General features: G+C 47.6%; 1 protein-coding gene across 5 annotated transcripts in view; it reads left to right on the plus strand.

The window, feature by feature from the left end:
* rerea (arginine-glutamic acid dipeptide (RE) repeats a) overlaps window positions 1-24,126 on the plus strand; it is a 181,818-nt gene that overhangs the window by 110,950 nt on the left and 46,742 nt on the right. For 4 of the 5 annotated variants that reach the window (XM_079496026.1, XM_079496028.1, XM_079496027.1 and 1 more), the window contains 4 exons: window positions 18,831-18,936; window positions 20,225-20,254; window positions 20,855-20,951; window positions 21,987-22,091. In XM_079496026.1, coding sequence (XP_079352152.1) covers window positions 18,831-18,936; window positions 20,225-20,254; window positions 20,855-20,951; window positions 21,987-22,091 — 338 coding nt within the window. The remainder of the gene's footprint in view (window positions 1-18,830; window positions 18,937-20,224; window positions 20,255-20,854; window positions 20,952-21,986; window positions 22,092-24,126) is intronic. The other variant, XM_079496030.1, reaches the window with a different exon arrangement.

Raw genomic sequence — 24,126 nt, forward strand, 5'->3', positions numbered from 1 at the left:
ACATGCTTACGCAGGCGTAAGCAGGCAGGCGCACACACACACACACACACACACACACACACACACACACACACACACACACACACACACACACACACACACACACACACAGGCACACACACAGGCACACACACAGGCACACTTGATTATTCCAGGGTTGTGTAACCCTAAGACCCCTGTCTTACTCCTTTACTCAGATAGTCCCCACTCCTAACTACACCATTTCTTCTTCTTCCTTCTCCCCATCATCTGTGCGTTTCTCCCTTCCCCCTCTCCATCTCAGCCCCGTCTCACTCTTAACAGTGTTTCCACTGAGATTCTACGCTATACCACCAGTCAATTTTATTGTTGCCTCGATCTTAAACAGAACGCCACGGAGCAGCGTAAACACGCTATGGTAAAGACATTTCCTGGCATCAAAGGGTGGAGCTCAGCAGTCTCCCCTCAGTAGCTGTATTCATTTCTGCACGCTGCCACGCTCAAACGTTCTTTGTTCTTCCGCTTTATGGGAATGTACTTAACAGTTTGGCTGTGTTGCGGCTGTGAACTGAGCTGCCTTTGTTGCGAGCAGGCAGCTAGGACCTGTGCTCCGAATAAGGCAAGAGACAGGGAAAGCCAATGTTGTTAAGCCCACTGTTAAATTAGCCTCTAAGCGCTATCTTAATAGAATTATTAAGGAAACACTGAGCTCCCTCGAAGTCTCTCTTTTTTCTTTTCCTTTTTTTCCCACTTGTCAAATCCCTGCGCCTTTGATCAAATGCAGTTGTTAAGGCGTTCTTGCCGCTCTGTGTTGCAGCCCGTCTTGAAAGCTCCATGCAACGTGCTGTTTGAATTCCCCCCCTCCTCTTCCTGTTTCTGGAGCTAATTGAAATGATCAGAGAGATTCTTTAGATTCTCCTTCTATCCAGATGGGACTGGCTGGTTGTTTCTGATACGCTCAGCGATGGAGCTCGACACCGCAGTCGCAACGACAAGCTAACCGTGGGCTATTGAACTTAACAGCCTATTTATAGACGGCTGTAATGTCCACCCCATTTGAGTATGAATAACTCTTTATAGGTTTGAGATGAAGCGACCAGTCACTTAGATCCCCCCCGTCATTTGCACTTTTCATATCTCTCGCTTGTCACCTTGTCTCATCTCTCTCTCTCTCTCCTTTTGCTCTCACTCTCCTCCCTTCCTTATTCCTCTCCTTTTCTGTCGGGTCCTTGTGATGAATCTGTGCCTCTAGGCATTGTCGGCTGAGGTGAAGCATCCCATTATTGCTGGCAGCACAGCACGTGGACACGCATGTCCAAATCGGTTCACATGCTGTCAAGAGAGAGAGAGAGAGACAGAGAGAGAGAGAGAGAGAAATGGGACAGAGAAAGTACGCTAGCACGTCCCCACCACCTCCTGTCTCTCTCCCACATGACTCGTCCCTCATCCCTCTCTCCAGCTAAAAGATTGAATGATTTAACCCATGTTGGGCGGGAACCCCTTTTGGTGTTAGCATTATGTTATGCTTTAGCTATTGAAAAATAGCAGATCTACAAGCTCATAGCGCGCCACCGAGTGGCGCGCTACGAGCTTATAGGTCTGCTATTTTTGAAAAATCGAAGAACCACTGACATAGAAACATAGCTTTTTCAGAAAACTGTCAGGATGTAGAAGACATTTTTAGAATCTGATCTCGGGTCAAAATGGGTTAATGTCGGAGAGGGTAATGGAGTTGGCGGGCGAGTGTGAGAGGCTCTCTCTATCAGTGGGCACAGGAGGAAGAGAGGGGTTATTGAGACCCCTGTCTGTCAGGGCGGTGCACCCTGTACAGTCTGTGGCTCCTCTTGTCCTCTCTCTCTTCTCTTCGCATGGAGTTTAGACGTGCACACACACACTTGAAGTTACACACACACACACACACAAACACACCGCTCTCATTTCTTCATTGTGTGCACTGCAGTGGAACCTCAACCTGTGCTGTGACGTGCTGGCTTACACATTCTTAGCTGTACTGTTGTGACAAGGCCCTGTAGGGGACTGAGGGATCTCGCTGCTAACAGATGTCTCTCAGAGCAGCTTTTCTATTTCTGGCCCAAAATTCCACTGACGACTGGAATGACTCGTCCAGTTCCCCGGATCATTTTGAAGATCTTTCAATTACACGTCGGCTGACAATACATTGTGTTTTATTAGTTTAATGCGGCTGTATTTGACGCCACGGCTAATGGCTATACTGTTATTGATTGCACACATTCTTGTCATCGTTATTTACTGCTGGACTTCTTTCTTTTCCTTTTTTCAAGTCGTACGTACATATATAGTAATGTCTTTCGGTCTCTCCGCCACTATTAAACGCCGTCCAGCCGACTCCAGCACTTGGCCTCAACGCTGAGGTATCCTAAGTATGAGAGAACGGACATAAAGGCCCTGCTGCGGTGCGGACGGCTTTTTTAGAATCCCACATTGCCCTGGACACAGCAGCCAGCCAACCATAATTAGGCGCAAACTGTTTGCTGCCACGCTAAAATGGCATTTAAATGCCAAATGGCAGCAAGGGCATGTATAATATGTGGGCTTACTGGCGTGTTGCTGTAGCCACCCTGCAGGATAAAGCGTGCACGCGTGTGTGTGCGTGCGAATCCATCGCTGCAATGGGCCAAAGAGGGGTTACATAGAGATAAGTGGTTGCACTTGTGCCAGGGGTTCATGTTACCCTCGCTATAGCTCTTATGCTAGCACTCCTCACTGAAAGCCGTCGGTGCCCAAATGGAGGTTGTTAGCAGGGATGTTGAATGGCAGGTATTTTAAGTAATTAACATGCACATTTGTATCGATGATGCAGTCATCCCCCCCCCCCCACACACACACACACACAAACAATTGAGGTTAGACTAGCTTTGGTGCGAAATGCCGCTTTGTTTTATTCTTAGCCGTAAATCCCCTGCTGCCCACTGTACACGAGTGATTCCCGCACTTTGATAAAGTCATCAAGGCCTGTTGTCTTTGTAGCACTATAACACCCACTCACTCAGCTCTCTCACTCTCCTGCCTGGGTTTTAGCTGGCTACTGGCTATAGCTACAGACTAGTACTTTGTCTCAGACTCTCAGTCAGTGGAGAGAGCAGCGCTGCACAGCAGCCCCATATAAGGAGCGTGTATATCGGCTCTGGGCATCTGCACAGAATCACGAGGTGTCTGGAGCCCACCTGTCAAAGAACCCCCCCCCCACACCCCCTCTGGCTATTGCTAGCTTCCACCACCCTGAGAAAGCCACCAGAGCAGACCCCGGCCAGCGGCAGTATAACGTTGGAATGCTGTGCTAACACGTTCCAGTAATGATATGTATTATGGTAATATGTCATGCTAAGCTAGCAGGGTTAGTCGTCGGTTTCATGGCATGAAAGAACCACTGTTTGTACAGTGTGCTGGAGGAGCAGCCTCTCTGAGCTCCATAGGTATTAAAGCAAGACTACATATCCCTACTGAAGAGTGTGTGTGTGTGTGTGTGTGTGTGTGTGTGTGTGTGTGTGTGTGTGTGTGTGTGTGTGTGTGTGTGTGTGTGTGTGTGTGTGTGTGTGTGTGTGTGTGTGTGTGTGTGTGTGTGTGTGTGTGTGTGTGTGTGTGTGTGTGTGTGTGTGTGTGTGTGTGTGTGTGTGTGTGTGTGTGTGTGTGTGGTGAGCGCGTTGTGAGAGTGTGTGTGTGTGGTGTGAGCGCGTTGTGAGAGTGTGTGTGTGTGGTGTGAGCGCGTTGTGAGAGTGTGTGCGCGTTGTGAGAGAGTGTGTTGTGAGCGCGGTGTGTGTGTGTAATCACTCCTAGCTGGCGGGCTCAGAGGGAGAGGAGGAATCGATGCAGCAGGCTATGAAGAGCGGAGGGAGGGAGGGAGAGAGCAAAGGAGAGAGGGAGGCAGGAGGCTGATCAATATCATAGCAGCAGGGTGGGGTAATATCCTCTTCATGCAGAGCTGCCACAAGCAAGGCTGGAGGGAAAGGGAGAGAGGAAGAATACAACACAGCACAACAGAAGAATGAAGGAAGGGGGCGAAGAGAGAGAGAGAGAGAGGGAGGGGCAGCAGTAAAAGGATGTAAATCTCTGTGGCGTCGGTAAACAAGAGGCTTTGTGTCAATCACCAGATGAAGTGGCACATTTAGCATTCTCCTCTCTTCCACTCCTCCTGCCTGCACCACTGCTCCACTGGGAATTGTTTGCTTGGCAGCCGCCTGCCCATTGGCCCAGGCGAGAGTGGGGGGGTGGGCGTGATTAGAGGAGGGGGGGGGGGGGGGGGGGGGTGTGGGGGTGGGGGGGGGGTGACCGTTTGGCGATAGCGGATGGGCTGCCATGGCGATGATGATGCCCGCTGTTGAGAGAGAGAGTCATCAATAACGCCCCGCCCTGTTCTGTTCCACAGACTGTTAATCAATGTCTGCGGCATCACTCCATCATCAGCCTGTGATATCCCGGCCGGCTACACAGACTATCACACAACATGAGCATGGGCTCGCTTACAAGGACGAGTTGGGAGGACACCTCTCCCCCAAACCCATCCAACCCAAAAGACAGGCAGCTGTCAATCACGTCGAAGAACAAAGAGAAAAATATCAATGACGCAGCCTGAAAAATGGCATTATTATTGTTGGTGTTGTTATTATTCAACCACTTAAGCCCTCTAATAATGCCGAATAATGAAAATACATAAATCTACGAGCTCACAAAGTGTCACCATTTTTTTTGGGTAAATTTTCCACCTATAATGATATGTCCAAAATAGGGATGCCAGGTTGAAAGCGATTAACAGGAAAACCACACCAGCCATTTTGAGAGGACTGTTTTTTCCCCTTTAGTTGTACTGAGGTCTGCTTCTCCTCCTTCCAGATGTAATGCCCATGCTGTTATTGCATGGCGTGTGTCCTTGATTGAAGTCCAGTGCAGTGGCCGGCAGAGTGCTGTCCGACCTGCAGGGCTGACACTGCCTCACACGACTGTTTAGAACACACGCATACATACTACACATACACGCAGGCACCGCACGCACACACACACACATATACAGGATGTGATGGAGCACAACTGAACTGTACACTGTAAACGGACACTTCCTCTGTGGTGGAGGCAGGGGTGGGATGGTAGGAATCCTCCCCCCGCCAAACCATATGGTCACACTGGGACGCATAGTTCCCCTCTCTGTGTGTGTGTGTGTGTGTGTGTGTGTGTGTACGTGCATATGTGTGCGTGCATGTGTGTGCGCGCATGCCTCAGTTTTTCTCTGTGGCTTTAGGAATGTGTGCAGTTGGTTCTCTTTTTTTCCCCCTCTGTTGGTGCATGTTGCTCTGAGCAATCCATTACACCTAATTAGATTGACCCAGGTGCTTGCTTATCCAACACGCTACACTGCCACTGTACTTTTAAAAGACAGAGAGTGTGTGTGTGTGTGTGTGTGTGTGTGTGTGTGTGTGTGTGTGTGTGTGTGTGTGTGTGTGTGTGTGTGTGTGTGTGTGTGTGTGTGTGTGTGTGTGTGTGTGTGTGTGTGTGTGTGTGTGTGTGTGTGTGTGTGTGTGTGTGTGTGTGTGTGTCCTCATGCGTGTACAGTACGTGCACGTTTTGGCGTCACCTTGGGAGGACAGCGGCAGGGCCAAGTGAGGGGTGAAACTGAGCAGATAGACTACACACAGGGAGTGAAGCACTGTCTCAGACATATCAGTGACCTCTAACCCCTCTCAGTCTCTTCTCCACACACACACACACACACACACACACACACACACACACACACACACACACACACACACACACACACACACACACACACACACAGAGAGAGAGAGAGAAAGCACTGCGGGTAAAGGGTGATCCCCTCTCCTGTCTGACAGAGCGAGCTGAAGCGAGTAATTCCCCTGTCTACAACAAAAATCCTTTACCTCCCCTACCATCGCTGCCCGTTGCTTCTTCACAAAGCAAACAGAATGTATGTGTGTCTTTTGATTTACACACATTTAAATGGGAGGAGAAGACTTTGATGTGCCCGGCGTACAGAGAGGAATGTTGCTTTGTGTGATATTCAATCTCTTTGTCTCACTGTGCGTACTCCTCTCTCTCTCTCTCTCTCTCTCTCTCTCTCTCTCTCCCTCTGTGTGTGTATGTCATTGTTATTCCCATGTTCTATATTTGTGTACAATTGCTTTGTATTCCAGCATATCATTGTTATGAGATTCATCAGGCACCAAATAATGTTTTCATGGTATCATTTTGATGATAATCAAAATGGTCAATTCAATCAATGCAACTGAGTGTACTCCAGGACGCTACACCCACATATAGTGAATAATAACACTTAAGACTTGTGTGCGTATCTGTGTGCACACACATGCACACATGCACGCATCACATACACACACCTCAACTTGAGAAACTAAACAACTCATGCTGCCAGAATTGGTTAAGCCTGGTTCAGACCAGATTTGTGACGAGACATTACCGTTTCAATCCCAATATTTACTAGGTCAAAGTAAACATTTGGATTAAAATGGCATTTCGCCTAGAAGGTGTCGCTATTTCCCCTCCCACTGGTTGCAGAACAAGTTTCATGCCATTAAACTCGCAGGGTATTTGACCGGACTTTACTTTAGTAAACATTGTCATGAATACTTTATGCTTTCAATCGCTAGTCTTCTTTCAACCGTAAGAATGTGTTTTAATAAATGATGGTCCCATTCATTTTTAAATTGATGATAAAGTGGCAAGACTTTCTTCCTAGACTTCTACTGGTGTTTGAAGACCGTTGGCTGCCCTTCCACCAAATAGCATTCATTTCTGGTTCCATTTTGGGACCGGAAATTCCAACATGGTGGATTTGAATGAGCTAAAATAGTGGTTTCAAAACGGGCCTGTACAAGACACCAATGGGTGATGTCATGGCTCCATTCGTCCATATTTAGTTTTTACGGTCTAGATGTTTGCCGTGCGACACATCAGCCTATAAATAAAGAAATGGCATCGTTCTGAATTGCCCTTTATAGTGAGGATGTTTTGGTCGGCACATTGAAAAGAGGAGAGTACAACAAAACAGGGGAAATCCCACAACGCAAACAAATACAGTCCATGTAATCCTTGGTGTATTTGTTATAAAGCCATGCTAAACATTGTTGTGTTTAGTTAGCGTCAAGCCTCGGTCTGTTGTGAAACGGCAATTATCCCATGTTGGCAGCGTGCAAATGTTAGTAGTAGAGTATCCACGTTGTCTTTGCACGCACAGGTGAACATTTTGCAATATTGCAAGTTACCATAATGTACTCATTATGTGATTAACGTCACATTCCCATAAGTACTCGTATTAGGCACACACTATGCTATGCATCAGTGAATCCCTTTTGCTTTGGGAACCAGCGTGGGAGAAAGGAGGGACACCCGCACACCGCCACTTGTCAGGTTCAAGAGCATTTATTTTTAAAGAGCAGAGAGCAACGTTTTGGTCTTGCGACCTTCCTCAGGCTTGGGAACCAGCCAAAGTAATATATATAAGATCTGCGCTGTCGCTAGCAACAAAGCTAACAAACGTAGCTGGCTCTGGCAAACGGGATGTAAACGGTGTTCAACATGCTTTCGTCTGTCACAACCTGCCATTTATCTGTTACAGTGTTTAAAATCAAGAAGCCAGGGAAGATGGCTGTGAGCATGGCTAGCAATCTGTTTGAATCAATCAGTGCTGCTCAGTGGCTTTTTTTCTTCTCCTTTCTCCTCCCCAATCCAATGTACCAACTTTGATGTTCCCTTTACTCACTCATACTCTCTCTCTCTCACTCACACACACACACACACACACACACACACACACTCACACACACACACACAGGCTACAGTCATGTTACAGTATATGTATGACGGCTGTCGTTGCCGGTCTAGACTGGAGTCATACAGCACAGCACAGCCCCCTCTAGTACGTTGCTTCCCGTGTTATTGCAGCTGTGTTGTCTACAATACATCTCTTGTTGCAACACAGCAGGAGGCTCCTCCAAGCTTCCCTTGTGTGTGCGTGCGTGTGTGTGCGTGTGTGTGTGTGTGTGCCACAAAAAATGTTACCATTCTTCCCTCAGCAGAGCATATTTGTTGTGACTAGCTCATATCTTTTGTTTGAGGTTAACATGGCAGTCGGTCACAGCCCAATACCATTTCAAATCTTTTGTGAACACGCACACATACACGCGTGCGCGCAAGCACACACACACACCTGATAACGCCATTTTTATCCGCAATGATACATGATCACACATGTGGGTTGATCATTTGCATATCCGTATTTGCATACCGAACGCGTTTAGAGTTGGCATGTTAACCAGACCACCCATTGCTTAGCTAGTGTGGTGGCTGGCTCATGCACAGCTGATGTATGACTGATAGTGATGGTTCCATCTCTGGAGACACACACACACACACACGCAGAGATAGACAGACCGACCGACAGACAAGGTCACCTTGAGAGAGAGAGTGGAAGCGATGGATATCTTCAGAAGTGGTGAGCAGATAAGACAGTACAATTACAAGGCAGGTTGTGCTCAGTGCGCTATAAGCCCTTGAAGGCGTCAGCGGGCTATCTGCATCTCTCCCTCCTAGTGTTTCACACAAGGCATTATCTGTTTTCATGCTCCTTCTCTCGTTTTCTACCCTCCCATCTGCTGCTGATGTGTTTTCTTTTGCCCCCCACCCCACTGTGTGTGCATCGTCAACGCTGTCCCTGGCTAGTGTTTGTGTATGTATGTATGTAGGTGGGGGGCTGCCTGTGTGTGTGACTGTGTGTGTGTTGTGCGGAAATGTGTTTGTGAGCATTCACGTCAGCGGGGTCGTAAATATTCTTATCCGCTAAGCATCAACGTGAATAAACTGACCAGACAAGCTAACAAACACAGCAATTCCGCTCTCACCCCCCCCCCCCCCCCTCTCTCTCGTTCTCTCCCTCCCAGCCGCTAACAGCTGCTCTTACATAAAGCAAACCTCTTCCCACATCCACACACATGAGCATAAATGTACTGCTGCCTGTCTATCTCTCCCATCACCTTCACCACCACCTGCCTCTCACAGTGCATGCCACATCAATCTTTAGGTGTGCGCTTACACGCACGCACGTACGCATGCGCGCGCACACTCACACACACACACACTTATCACCGAAGGACTCCCAATTCCACGATACACATAGTGGAGGTGACTCACGAGTCACACCACCACTCACACATATCCTGGCTTTAGACAAGTGTTATTCCCTTCCCATTGTTTTGCTACTGCATTAACCGTCCGAAACCTCGGCTCACACACACACACACACACACACACACACACACACACACACACACACACACACACAGCTTGTGTGTGTGAGCCAGAGATCGATGAGCCTCGGCTTAAGCAGGCCTTCTCATTTCCTGTCTTGCATTACAGCGCTCAATCAGCCCACAGTTCCTTCACTGCCACGCCACGTTCAGGCTGCCGCAGCAGCACGGGCACACACACACACACACACACACACACACACACACACACACACACACACACTCTCTCTCTCTCATATACACACTCTCACTTTTGAACAGGGCTCGGATTAGCTGGCTGGGCAGACATCCAATTATGACAAGTCCACACACACACACACACACACACACACACACACACACACACACACACACACCACCTCTATTCATATCATTCCTGCTTGCCTCTCTCGCTCTCTCTCTCCTTTTCCCCCACCCACACAGTCCAGGCTAGTAAGATGTCTCATTAGCTCACCACCAGGCTATGCTAACAAGGCAAAGCTAACACAATGTGTCCCAGCAAACGGCCATCCAAACCAAAGCCCACTGGTCCTTTAACAACTCTAGTTAAGCTACACTTAACAATACAAAGGAAGCCTATTTGTTGTTGTTGTGGTGGTGCTAGCGGTCTGGAAAACATAAACCGGAGCCACATCCCAGCCAGAGTTTTTGTTTTCAGTGTATGTGTGTAACCCAGGACGAGTTATTACAGTGTATGTGTGTAACCCAGGACGAGTTATTACAGTGTATGTGTGTAACCCAGGACGAGTTATTACAGTGTATGTGTGTAACCCAGGACGAGTTATTACAGTGTATGTGTGTAACCCAGGACGAGTTATTACAGTGTATGTGTGTAACCCAGGACGAGTTATTACAGTGTATGTGTGTAACCCAGGAGAGTTGTTTTCAGTGTATGTGGAGAGTTGAATCCTGAGTCATAGTACTATTATCTGGAGACCAGACGAGGCTTTTCCTCTCGGGAGAACCTCCTCCACACACACACACACACACACACACACACACACACACACACACACACACACACACGCACACGCACACACACAGGAAGCTAGCTATCCAGGAGACGTGGCTTTCGAAGGCAGCTAAATGAAAGACTGAAGTGAGCAATGACAGGTTTGTCTGGTTAACTGCCTGGTTCTCATGTTTGTCTGAGCGATAAGGACAACATTATTATGGTGTGACTAACTATTAAGCTAGCTAACCAACTCCATGTGTCTTCGCGATCACCTGCATATGAGGACACGCTTGAATCTGCATTCTGGTTTGTACCCGTTGTTGCTCTTAAAACCAAAACATGAGTTGCGGGTCTGTGTGTTGGTTTTTGTGCGTTACCAATCATCTGACACGAGGTTCCCAGTGCTCGTGTGTGTCTTCATACTGTGGATAATGATCATCATTACTGAATGTGTTCATTATCTCTCCCTCTCTGTCAGAGTGCTGCTTTCTGCAGCGTCGCTTGTTCTCATCTGAAATGATTTGGCTCAAAACCGCATCCAGCAGCAGTAATGTGTTGGGCGGAGAAGACAAATATTTAAGTTGGGACCGAATCAGGCTGTTCTATAAAGTGAGGGGGGGGGTTCGTTCTCCAGTCACACAAACCCCTGGACCTAACAGAGGGCTATTTAGTCCTAAGCCTGCATTTTCATTATTGTTGGGGTTAGATGTCATGTCACCAAACCAAATGTAGAAGAGGTGAAATGAAGACCCCGTTTGTTTCCCCAGTGGTGGGAATGGAGATGGGAGCGCTTTAGCCAGCGTGAGAGCACAGATGTGGCGTGGCAGCAGTGGTCATGTGTAATGAAACCACAGATGTGGCGTGGCAGCAGTGGTCATGTGTAATGCTCTGTCTGTAAAGTGTGGCCTGTGGCTGCTTGGCAGTATGACTTCTACAGCAACACTCCCAAAGCCTCCCTGCCCAGCCTTCACATCTTAATTGCCATTATCTGCTAGCTCATTTATGACTCAACCCTCCTCTACTCGGCTCCTTCCTTCCTCCTTCCCTCCCTCTCCCCGGAAGACAAAATGGCTCACTAACATCCTCAAATGCGACGCTGCCATGTTTGTGATTTATATGGCACATACACAAGCCCACGCGTGCACCACTGAAGGGACCTCTATTCTTACGGTGTGTAAATGGGTGTTAGAAAACACATAAACACACACACACACACACACACACACACACACACACACACAGAGCCAATCTGCTTAGTTTGTAGCAGTTAAAGAGCATCCAATCCTTCATGGAGCTGGGCTGACAGATGGGCACAGTGTGTCCAAAAGCTGAGGGGGACGATTTAATATCCAAACAACTCAGTCCACAGACGGATAAAGACCCACTGCTGCACAAAGGTCCCGAAAGAACCACAGTCAAAGCTTAGAGGACTCTGCTCTCCTTCTCTCCCCCATTCCTTTCGCCGGCTCCATTTATGCTTGTTGCCAGGCGGAGAGGCAGGCTGTCCAATGCAGTCTCCGGCACAGGGGATCTGTGTTAGTGGGTGGGTGTGGATTCATGGGCTGGTGGAAACATGTAATCAACACTTGTTTGGCATTATTAGTATGTGCTGGCCTCGGAGAGGCAGGCTATAGAGGGGCCAGGGCCCCCTTCTTTTCCTTTCTTCCAGAGAGCCGAGTACGGCCCTAGAAAGCACATAAGGAGAGGAGGATTTGAGAGTGGAATCCTGCTGCTGCGGCGGCTCTGATGGGCTGATTTAGAGGTGCTTTCTCTTACCTCTGACACCGCTGAGTCCCGGCCTGCCCTGCCCCACTGCAGGGCTGCTACAAGAACAGTGGTGCTTATCCCCAAAGCCTACTCTTATTTGTGTGTGAGAGAAAGGGAGTGCATGTGTGTGTGCGCACACGCGCGCGTTCGTGTTTGTTCTCACAGCTTGCTGACATTTGTTTTTAACCACCTCCTTTGTCAATCACAGAGATGTCGAAGGTTGCGTGAGCACAGCAGATCTCCCGTACCCTGCCAGTGTGTGTATATACGTATACAGGCACACACACACACACACACACACACACACACAGTCGGGTTGTGTTCTTTGTCGTCCAGATGGAAGTGCTTATTGAGTGCTGGTGTGCTGGCAGAGCTCACTCTGTCTCAGCGAGAGGAGACGGAGAATGAGGAAGACAGAGCCTTCCAATTACATACATCATCCTTTTGAGCATGTGTGTCTACATGTGTGCAAGCGTGTGTGTGTGTGCGTGCGAGTGCGTGTCTGTCTGAGCAGTGTTCATATCTGCTTGTGTGTGTGTGCCTTGTGCCTATGAGTGTGGATGTGCGTCTGTGGTGTGCACGTGTGTATGTCATCCTCCCAGCCAGCTCTTCCTGCCTCCCCTCTCTAATCATATCATGTGGGAGCAGTAGATTAGTCCTCCCAGATCCCATCTCTGCCTCCCAACGCTACAATCAGCCTTTTGTTCTTAGCTCTGTGCCCCCACCCTCAGCCCCCACCCCGCTCATACACACACACACAGAGAACAATCCACCCTAGTCCCTGGCTGGCACTACGTGCCCCTGTCTGTCCATTTGACACCTCTACCAACCTCCTGTCTGTCACATACAAACATGCCCGCGCACACACACACACACACACCACCCCCCTGCATAGGCTAGCTTTAGCTGTTAGCAACGTGCTAGCATTACTGGGCTGCCTACCATTCCTGACTGACACCGCCTGCCTCTTATGTTTGACCTCCTCCCCCCCCCCTCTCTCTCTCTCTCTCTCTCCCTCTCTCTTCTCATTCATCAGTGTTCAGAATCTGTCCTTCCTTCCTAACTTCCTTCCTTCCTGCTGTCCGCCACCTCCTGAAGGAAATCGACATAGATTGTGTAGTGCTGATGTCACCGGCGGGACTGAGGAGAGAGGGAGGGAGGGAGGGAGGGAGGGCGGGCGGGCGTGAAGGATAGAAAGGAGGAGAGAGAAAGGAAGGGTCACCAGCGGGGTTAGTGAAGGAAGGGGAGAGTGTTTGAAAAGCGGGGAAAATAAACAGTGGTTTCCTGTTAACGAGGTGCACCGGGGGCCTGCGGTGTGGGAGCAAGGGGGTCTGGATCTGTTTAAAGCAGATCTCTAGTGTTACAGTACGGAGTAAGGAGGAGGAGGGGGGAGGAGGGGGTTACTTGTGGTTCAAGGGTTACAGGTTGTAAGAACATTCCCTTGTTTTTTTTGTTTTTTTTTTTTTCTTTCTCCGAGGCCAGGGTTTTTTTTGCCGAGAGACTCACGGCCATGTTGCCGGGGGTGCAGTTTAACAGAGCGGGGGGTTGGGGTGGGCTAGCCTATAGAGAAGGCTGGGGTTGGTCGCTGCCTCTGTCAATATCCTCTCCCCACCAACGAGAGGTTTGGAAGGGGGAGGAGGAGGGGTTTAGCTTTGGCTCACTCTCTCTCTGTTTACTACTGCATTAAAAGGAAAAAGATGCTCTTGCTTGGATTTCACACCCTCTTAGTTTAAAACATGGAATTAAGCCCACAAACAGTCAATTTTTTAAGTATGTACCTCCCCTGCAGAACATAGTCCCCCCCCCTTTTCACATTTAAAGCCTCTCCCATGTAAAGGGAAAGCCTGCCCCCTGTATTTCCCTCCTTCCCCAGTCTTTGTGGTGGTGTGGTCCTACACAGGGGCCGGCCTCCAGAGTTGACTGCACACACAAGCAGCCTCACAAAGGGAAACGGCATGGGCATTATGGAAGCCAAAGGGGCCAAGCCACCTTTAGCTCCAATCGGGGGCATTCCCACTTACCCAGGCAGAATGAATTGCCTTGACACTACTCTAGGCGTAGCCTTAGTCACTGTCTTGGATGCGTTGATAACGTGATTGAATGACTAGATTATGTATACTTTATTATACTGTCTGAAATGTAAACAGTACAGTCAAACACACAGTCTAAAAGGATATCACTGAAATGAGTCATTGCGATCTTGTTTGTTTCCATTCGCATGGTGAAATAATTCTTCTTTCAAGGTTTTCGTTAGTCCATAGGTATAGCTTACTTATGCAAAATGTTACAGCGTTTGAAAAGTCAGTTGGGCAGTATCTCTAGCCTTACCCCCCACACACACACACACACACACACACACACACACACACACACACACACACACACACACAGTGTCTGATGAGTGTGCCCAGGAATGCACAGGGCAGCCTGAGCCACGGAGGGATGGAGCGGGGGGGGGGTGACTATTGTGCTCAGCCTTAAAGCATGACTCTCAGATTTATATCTGCTGAATGAATAGAGGGGCTAGCCTGGTGGTACCCAGGGGGCTCCACTGGAGGAGGGAGGACAGTTGTAATTTCAAGGCTGAGGAAATGAGAAGCTTTATCCCCCCCCCCCCCCCCCCCCCACCCCCCAATAATGCTACTCTTTCTCTCTCTTTTTCCTTTCGTATGTCCTCTCTACACTTAATTTTCATTTCATCCTTCTTCTCCCGCCCTTCCTTCATTCCCCCCCCTCGCCCTCAGCAGCTGGTGGGTGAGTGTTCTGGCGTGTCTACACAGAGCGGTATTCCCAGGGTTTTAGGCCGCGCAGGGAGCTCGAGAAGGAGGGCACGGTGCTTGTTGTGTAGCCTCTGGCAGGGCAGACAAAGATGGCCGACATCGTGCTGAAGCAATGGCTCTACTCTGCTCTGCAGGCAGCATGGATTGTCCCTAATCAATTCAGCACTGTGGTTCTCTGGCTCTTGTACTCTCCCTCCCTCTCCCGCTTGCTCTCTCTCTCTCTCCCCCCCTCTCCCTCTTTTATTCTGCCTCCCTCTGTTCTCTCTTCCCCTCTCACTGCTGCCTGAGAGGGCTTATCTCCGCTGTGGGCTTTTGAATAGAAATCTGCTCTGGAGAGCAGCAAGTACTCTGTAACATTGAGGATATTGATGTTACTTGATTAACGCTCAGCCTTCACTTCAGTCTGTCAGGTCTTTGGGTTTTGAGGGAAATTGTGTGGGATTGTGAATGACATGCGCGCGCGTGTGTTTGTGCTGTGTGTGTGTGTGTGGTGAGGGGGAGGGGGCAGCATGTGCGCGCCTGTGTGTCTGCCTGTTTGCATTAAGCACATAGCCTCTGTGTTCCAGCTCTCTGAAAATCCCCTTTGATTTTGTGTTTTTTACAGGCAGAAAATGAGATGTTCAGGTATTGCGCTGGCAGCGTTTACAATCTCCTAAAAGCATTAATTATGTAGAAGCAGTGGATGATGCTGCCGTGCCACGGCAGACAGCCTCATCTTTCTTCGACAACAGCAGTCTCTGTATTGTGTCTGTCTGGACAGACCAGAGGTTACACTGTCAACTCTGAGTGTACAAATAGATACATGAACACTTCTGGATGTTACTGTGTGGGAAGGTTTGGCTAGAAGTTGGGAGGGGGGGGGGGGGGGGGGGGGGGGAAACATGATGTCATTGTGCACATCTCTTTGTGTGCGTGTGTGCGTGCGTGCGTGTGCGCCTACTGCATACGCGTGTGCTCTTCTGCATTGTTTGTGGAATTATAGTATAGCGAAGTATATGCGAAAGCCCTCAGATCACTGTCTGCGTGCGCACAATGAAATCCTCCCATAACCATTTTTATACTCCCAGAGAGGATTTAATTGTGTGCAGCATGCGCAAGGTTGGAGCTGTGCAGAGATGCTCTGATTGACTGCTTTTAGGAGATTGTAACCCCACACACACACACACACACACACACACACACACACACACACACACACACACACACACACCACACACATATAGGCACAAACACACACCCTGCTGGAGAGAGAGAGATCACAGGGAGAAACATAGAAAATGGAGGGTGGGATTGGATTGAGTTTCAGAGGGTTTTATCGAGAGTAAATAGTGAAGAGGCGACTGAGAGGGTGGGGGGTGGGGGGGTTCAGGGAGGTGATGATTTGCTTGGCTGCATGTGTTCAGCCCCCCCCCCTCCCCCATGACATAACTGAACCAAGTACTCCAAAGGCTTTAAATATCTTTACACTGACCTCATGTTCCTCTACACGGTGTGCTAAGCACATAGTGCACACACGCGCACACACACACCAGCACCCACAGCTATTAAGCTAAACGGTCAGGCCTGGGGGTGCCTGGTGGCTCAGCCAGTTAGTACACTGACCATATGCTCCTTGTGAGTAGCCAGGACCCAAGTTTTAGAATCCAACCTCTCGTCACGTCTCGCATGTCTCCCCATGCTCTCTCTGTGCCCTATGTTTCCTGTCTCTCTATAGTAATACTCTACTGTCTAATTAACCACTTAAACCCTATCCGAGTGGAATAGTAAGAGAGTGGCGACACTAACGTCGACTCCCATTGTAACAATGGAATGTGGAAGTGCTCATTGTTTGGAACATCCAATGTTTGGAACTATAGCCCATAGGCACCCGCTTTGCGGAGAGATCAAAGTGTGTCACATAGTAAGAGAGTTCTTACTTTTCCACTCGGAACCCTATATACTTAGTATATAGGACAGGGTCCCCCAGGGCTCTATACTTGGTCCGCTCCTTTTTTTCCTCCTCTACAGAAAATCTCTTTGTTGAAAATGGCTAATCTAGTACAGCTATTTATTTATTTTTTGAGGAATGTTCACCCCCAGGCCAGAAGAATAGTGACGTTCATTTGGTTAGAGCGTAGAAATGCCACACACAAAAAGACAGAACTGAACAGTCAAGATTTCTGTGTTAGTGTAAGTGTTATTCTTGGTGTTAATGTTGAGTTTAGTGTTAATGTTGAGTTTAGTGTTAATGTTGGTGTAGTGTTGGTGTTAAGTGTTAATGTTGGTGTTAGTTTTAATGTTGCTGCATATCTCTCCAGCAGTCATGCGCCACAGATTGCTTCGTGCTTGCGTACCGGCTGCTAATGCAGACCGATTTCATCCTTCGACATTTGGAAGAAACACTCGTCTCTGGCAAAAGAATGTCACGACTGATGTTAAGATTACATCTTTGTACTTGTAATTGTTGATACAGCGCCTGTAGCGAGTTTTATATGAGATGGGGAGAGAGGAACCACTAGTTCATAGAAATACACACACTTCAAAGACGGAATAATTTCATGGTGGAACAAACTCACTTCTGGTATGAGAATGTCAACGTCAGTGTTGCAGACATAAACATTAATTTCTAAATACACGCTTGCTCACTCACTGCTGGAGTTTGTTCAACAATGCAAAAGAGCTGCATTCATTACAGCCTTTGTGTGAGGGCTAGGTTATAACATACTGTAACAGTCATTCATGGTATTCTCCCAGTATGGTATACCGTATTTATTTCTCGTCATGCAGGCACAGAACGGCACCCTGAGCGGATTGTCAGCCGTAGACTGTACATATCTTTAAATATGAGACATCACGGAGGTCAGGTCACCCAATCTGATCTTCTGACACCGCCAAGAGATGTCAGGTCATGACAGCTTGAGGCCTTTAGGGTTAGTAGTGCGAGTAGAGTTGTTGTTGTTGTTGTTGGTGTAATGTGGGTCTTAGTGTTGCTTTAGGGTTCGTGTTGGTGTTAGTATTTGGTTTTAGTGTTGTTCTTGGTGTTAGTGTTGGTGATAGTATTTGTTTTTAGTGTTATTGTTGTTCTTGGTGTTTAGTGGCTCAGTGAGTGACGCGTCTGACACAGGCCGTGCCGTGCAGTGGTGCCTTGTTAATGAGTGCTGAGGGCGACAGCGCTCCCTTTAATGTTCTATTAAAGCACGCTGACGGTCAGCTGGACTTGTGTGAAGACACAATAAATATTTTATATCATGGAATGAAAACAGTGTTTGCCCTTTTCATCCCTCCCCCCCCCCCCCCCCCTCAGCCCTGGCCTTAGCATTCGTTTCCCTCCCTCACTCACTCTCTCTTTCTCCCCGTCTGTGTTTTCTGGGTATTCTTTTTTCTTCCACCCATTGACTGGCCCTGGAAGCTCTCTTTCCCTTGTCTCAGTGCTGCCACTTGCTGGTCACATACTACAACTGCAGTTTCCTCGCTTACCTGCATTACATGGAAAGGCCAGTGGATGGCAGCGCTCAAAGACCTCAAGTGGAAAAAGCCACGGTGCACACACACACACACACACACACACACACACAGAGGATATTGTACCTCAGAGAGAGCAAACTAGTCTGCGGGTGTGTAAAAGCTGTCAGCATGTCAGAATCACTTAATGGATCCACTTGAGTGTCGTCATGAGGTGAAAGGATGTCCAGGGCAGGCAGAGAGAGGCTGCTGCAGGCTTCCTGGGAGCAACTCCCTGATCCTCCCTTGCTCTCCAGATTTTATTTCTGCACGCCTCCTCCCTGTTTACTTTATTAAGGCTCTAAATGCTGCACAATCCCTTTTTAATTGACTTGGTTTCACTGCAGGCTTTCTGGCATCAGCCGGCGTGAATCATAAACAACACGCCTGTGCCGGGCCGCTGTTTGCCAAGAGGCCAATTTGTGACGCCGTTAACAAACAAATGATGTCTGTTTATTTTATAGGAGGGGCGGGGGGTATTTTTCCTCTTCTTCGCCGCTGTTCTCCCTCCTCACTCACTCTCTCTCTCTCTCCACCTTGTGTCATGTGTTGCAGAGTAAACGGGACCATCTGCTGATGAGTGTGAAATGGTACTACCGCCAATCCGAGGTCCCCGACTCTGTCTACCAACACCTGGTGCAGGATCGCAACAATGAGAACGGTGAGGCTGCCTTGTATACCTGTGTGTAAACACACACACACACACACACTCTCACGTACACACAAAGTAAATACATGTGCTTCCTCTTTGACGCAACACTTAATTTTTCTGTCACACACTTGGATGTGCGCACACGCACATGCACGCGCACAAGCTGTGTGCCAGCCTTGCCTGTGCTCACCAGATTGTGGGGGATATAAGAGATAGCTGTGAACTGCATCTCAAACAGAAGCCAGTGCACACAGTGTCCCAGACAGCAGAACCAATCCCAGGGCTCTGCTCTGTTCCTCCGGGTAATACGCCACACTGCAGCTTATTAGCACTTGAAAAGCCCTGCTGTGTCATGTGGGTCTTGAGCTCGTGCAACACTCTCTCTCTCCACAGCGGCAGGAGGAAAATGGATTTGTCGCACACATTCACACACTTAATAAACTAACCACCCCGCCCCCCGCCCTTACATTTTTAACACATTTTCAGATCATCTGACATAATATGGGGTTTGATCTCGAGCTGAAAGCACACTCGAACGATGAGATTTGCAGCCAGGTTGGTTCTCTCTATATATACCACCACCCCATAGAGATACAGGCGGAGAAGATGGAGGGAAATATTGGCACGCTTTCTCAGTAGCTCCCAAAGCATACTTTGTGTTTCTACTGACACATGCCGTTCCATTACTCTCATCACCTTTGTGGACTTGACCTTTTTATTGTATTTTATTTTTCAATACAAGGTGTCAGAGTAGATTGTTTGCCGTTTTACAGCACATTTAATCATATCTGTTATTATTGGCATAACTTCTGGGAGTCCTTGAACCCAATATTTTCCCAAACTTACTGATTTACATACATATGGATTTAGGATGTTTGCTGGAGTAGTAGGAAGCACCTCACTGTTTGCATCCTATCAGCGGAAGTTTTATCAGGATAACGATACTTGACATGTTGTTCTCAAACGGGGCCTGTTTGAAATGGAATTTCCCCCAAACAGTGGTTCTATTCAAAGTTCAAAGCTGTAATGGGTAAACAGGCAGAACAAATATACATACACAAAGTATATCTATATAAGTATATGCCACATGTACAGTATACACACCATACCCCATATACAGTAACTATGTTGTTGTTGGTGTCACTACTTATTAACAGAGGTGGACATTTACTTAAGTAAATCTGTTCTTAACCCATTTTGACCTGGGAACGATTCTATGAATTTCTTCTAAATCCTGACAGTTTTCTGAAAAAGCTATGTTTCTATGTCATGTCGTTCTTCGATTTTTCAAAAATAGAAGACCTACAAGCTCGTAGCGCGCCACTCGGTAAGTACAAATGTTGTACTTCGCTACTAAAATCACACAATAACAACATTGTAAGCGGATACGTGTATTCACAACTCCAGTTTCACCTGGATCTGACATTAGCAATTCAGCACAGGTGTTAGTGAAAAAGGGTTCCTTGCCGGTGTGTCATCAAGGTTATCAAGAACACACCAACACATGTTTCTGCCTGACACACGAGTGATTTCAGTTCAGTACGGCACGCCGGTGTCTGCAGTCTGTCCTTGCAATGCGTTGGGAGTGGACTCTGGATTATTAGAATTGATGTCACATGGGGGGGGAGCACGGTGGCCACAGCACTGGTCATTTGTCACCAATGAGTCCTGGGCTCATACGCTGTTCTGCTGATGCGCCTTAACCTCCACATGGGTCATTTCACCTGGGAACGGAACATTATGTCCTTTCGTCGGGGGACAACACTTTATTGGCTTTATTGAATTACGTGGCACAATGTTGACCTCCGTTCAAGCACGTTGCTGTTTTGAGTCTATGCTGCACTGTGAATACTTGTGTTTTATGTCTTCTTAGCAATGTATTCTGTCTCAAACACGTGCTTTTTGTCCTCCCTCTGTCTTATCCCAGATACTGGCCGGGAGCTCGTTATCACAGACCCAGTGATCAAGACTCGAGAACTCTTCATCTCCGACATTTTGGATACATACCATGCTGCTGCTCTTAGGTAACCACACACACACACACACACACACACACACAGTCTAGTAGCTTTATATCCCTAGCTTTGGCCAAGATATCTGAGCACCTAAATGCTGAAGGAAAAACGTTCCAAGCCCTAATTGCCACCCAGTCACACTGATAGCAATCACACTGTAACTTGCTATCCCTAGCACAAGGAAAAAGGGAGGACAGGCATAATTATTGTCTCAGTCTGAAACCAGATATTCTCCTCTGTGCACATGTGATTCATCCCTCCGTCCCTTCATCTCCTTACTCTCTTGATCCGTTCCTGGCGACTTCCCCCTTTCCTCTCACCTCCCCACCTTCCCTTCGCCTTAACTGAAACCATGTGTGAGTACTGCAACAGCGGGTCTTCAGCACAGTGTCTTACAGAAACCGCTGATTTCAGGGCAAATTAGCTGCAACTTCTCCCTGCATAGAGAACCCTTTTGATTTGCCTCCGTCTTGAGGCTTTAGATAAACGGGATGGAATTCCATTGGGATGCTGTAATGCCGCAGCCGTAGCTCTCTCCAAAGGGGCCGCTCTCCCCCGTTCGCCTTTCATCTTGCCAGGAGAAGGTAGTGTTTCTCGGCAAGGCCTTGCTCCAGACCCCTGTGATGCCTATTATTTTGATAGACCCAGACACGGGGGGCTGCTGGAAACAAGGAATGGTATCAAGATGTGCTCAGGAGTCCCGGGCCTCTTGACTCATTGGGTGGTAATCACATCTAGGGAGACACGGGCACACAGGTTGAATACCTGTCCAAGTTCTCTGCAGCGTCTGTCTGCCACACTTCAACTGCACTGGGCTGACAGGTTCAGCTGGTGTTTACAGGCTCTGTAGCTAGAGTCTGATCCCTCACAGCAAACTCAACAGGCACTGACAGGCACTAGATACCTGCTGCTGGATTTGTCACCTTCAATAGACAAACCCCTGAGCGCTTCTAATTATATACCGCCGCTGCTCCTGCTATGATGGCTTTTATCGGCGCTAGTTTGTAGTCTAATTAGGCTTGTTTTCCCTTTCTTCTTTCACAGGGGAAAATGCAATATTGCCCATTTCTCTGACATTTTTGCTGCCAGGGAGTTCAAAGCCCGAATTGACTCCTTCTTCTATATCCTGGGCTATAACCCGGAGACCAGGTAAGAAACACTCAGTTTAATCACTTACACTGCTACAGCTGCCTCCCTGCTTCCTTCAGGCCATAAATACTGGACAAGTCACTACACAGTGCTTCATCTAATGATACCGCTATGCTCATCATTGCTGCAGGTATCCGAACAAGGATATTTGTGTCTTAACTGTGGGAAATTAGTCAGGGTAACCTGTGACAATGGCCATATAACTGGGTTTTGATATTTCATACGCTTTGCCTGTGATTAGCTTCAAAGATTAGCGCCACAAGATTTCACTATATGTTGTAGAAATGCTACCCCCCAGCTTCCTTGCACCCTGACGTGAACTCCTGAACGAAACGTAACCTGACAGGTCGCTTAAAACAACACCGAACACCATCAGAAGCATATTGGGAGATTTTGGCACAATTATGGCAGGCGCTTCGCTACCCACACATTTAGCTGTGTTGCTAATTCCAAGATAATTTGTCTATGAGCAGAGCCACGGTATGAGTCAGTCCAACTGTGCAGAGGATCCCAGTCAAGCTCCATAGTAGGAGTGGAAAAAAACAGATCTACAAGCTATTAACATGTTGCGATACGTCTCATTGTTAGCTTGTAGCTTGTATTTTTTACCATTTGCCTCATGCAAAAGTATGTAAGGTCAGGTCAGCAAAGGTCTGTCCGTGGTCAGTAAGTTTAGGAGGATGGTAGATCATGAGGGAACGGAGAGGCAATCAGCTGGACAATTGGAAGTATTGTCATTAAGTTTTAGTTTTGTCAGTCGAAATACAAAGAATATTGTTGTCCATTGTAAACTTTGCCGACGTATTTGTTGAGAAATTGAAGAATCTGCAAAGGCAGGTGTGAGAATGCGTGCAGTTCTGCTGTTTGGTTGATTTTTCAATTATTGTTCCATTATGTGGAATATGCAGAAAAGGGATGGGGACGGGCAGGTTTTGTCTGATTGATTGCCCCTAATTATTGTTCCAACAAAGTGGATTCAGTTCTAAACAGATGGTATTGTAGTCACTTTTTGGGGGGATTGGGTTGCCAAAGTTATAGAATAATATAACTTGGAATGGTATGCTTACTCTTGATACCTACATACATAAGTAATAATAAGAAATGTCAAAGACAAGTCATGTCATTTGCTATTTAAAGGAGGGGGCGGCGGTGGTTCAGGGGTAGAGTGCCTGGATGGTAACCGCAAGATTGCCAGTTCAAACCCGGGCTGTCGAAGTGTCCTTGAGCAAGACACTGAACCCCTAATTGCTCCCGATGTGCTAGTTGGTGCCTTGCATGGTTTCCGCTGCCATCGGTGTATGAATGTGTGTGTGAATGGGTGAATGTAATGCACAATCTCTGTAAAGCGCCTTGGATAAAGGCGCTATATAAATGCACCATTTACCATTTACCATTTAATAAGCAACTTGTACCTTATTATCTTCCTGAGTAACTTGCCCAACACTGGTCATCTCTCTGTGAGAGAGGCTTATGCCAAAATGTAGTTTCTAGCTACGTTTGACTCTGTTTCACCAATCAAACGGAGCCAGGCACACAAAATCTTGATGGTGATACAGAACAGCACTGTGATTACCCCGGAAGTAACACACACACACACACACACACACACACACACACACACACACACACACACACACACACACACACACACACACACACACACACTGTTACAGGACACTAGTCTTGGAAGGGAGTCCTTTATATTCAGATGTCTTCAGTGACATAGCAGTAATTTAAGATACATATTAAAGGGCTGTTTTACTTACCTTTGAGTTATTATGAGTGCCTATGCAGTACGCAGGGCTCCACACTAAATGTTTATTCTAAACTCCATTACTTTCCTTGGTATAAATTGCATAACTGTTACTTTGATAATAAGTTACAGAAGATACTAAATACATCTAGGCCAACTCACTGTACAAAAGTGTAATAGTAAAACATGCACACCTGTCATTTTTCTATGCCACATGCAGTGAAAAAGGGATTGAATGTTTTTAATTTGAAACAGTATAGCCTTAGTCTTATGCTGTTTCTA

This window comes from Electrona antarctica (genome assembly GCF_951216825.1).
Source record: "Electrona antarctica genome assembly, chromosome: 2".
In the NCBI taxonomy this organism is placed as follows: domain Eukaryota; kingdom Metazoa; phylum Chordata; class Actinopteri; order Myctophiformes; family Myctophidae; genus Electrona; species Electrona antarctica.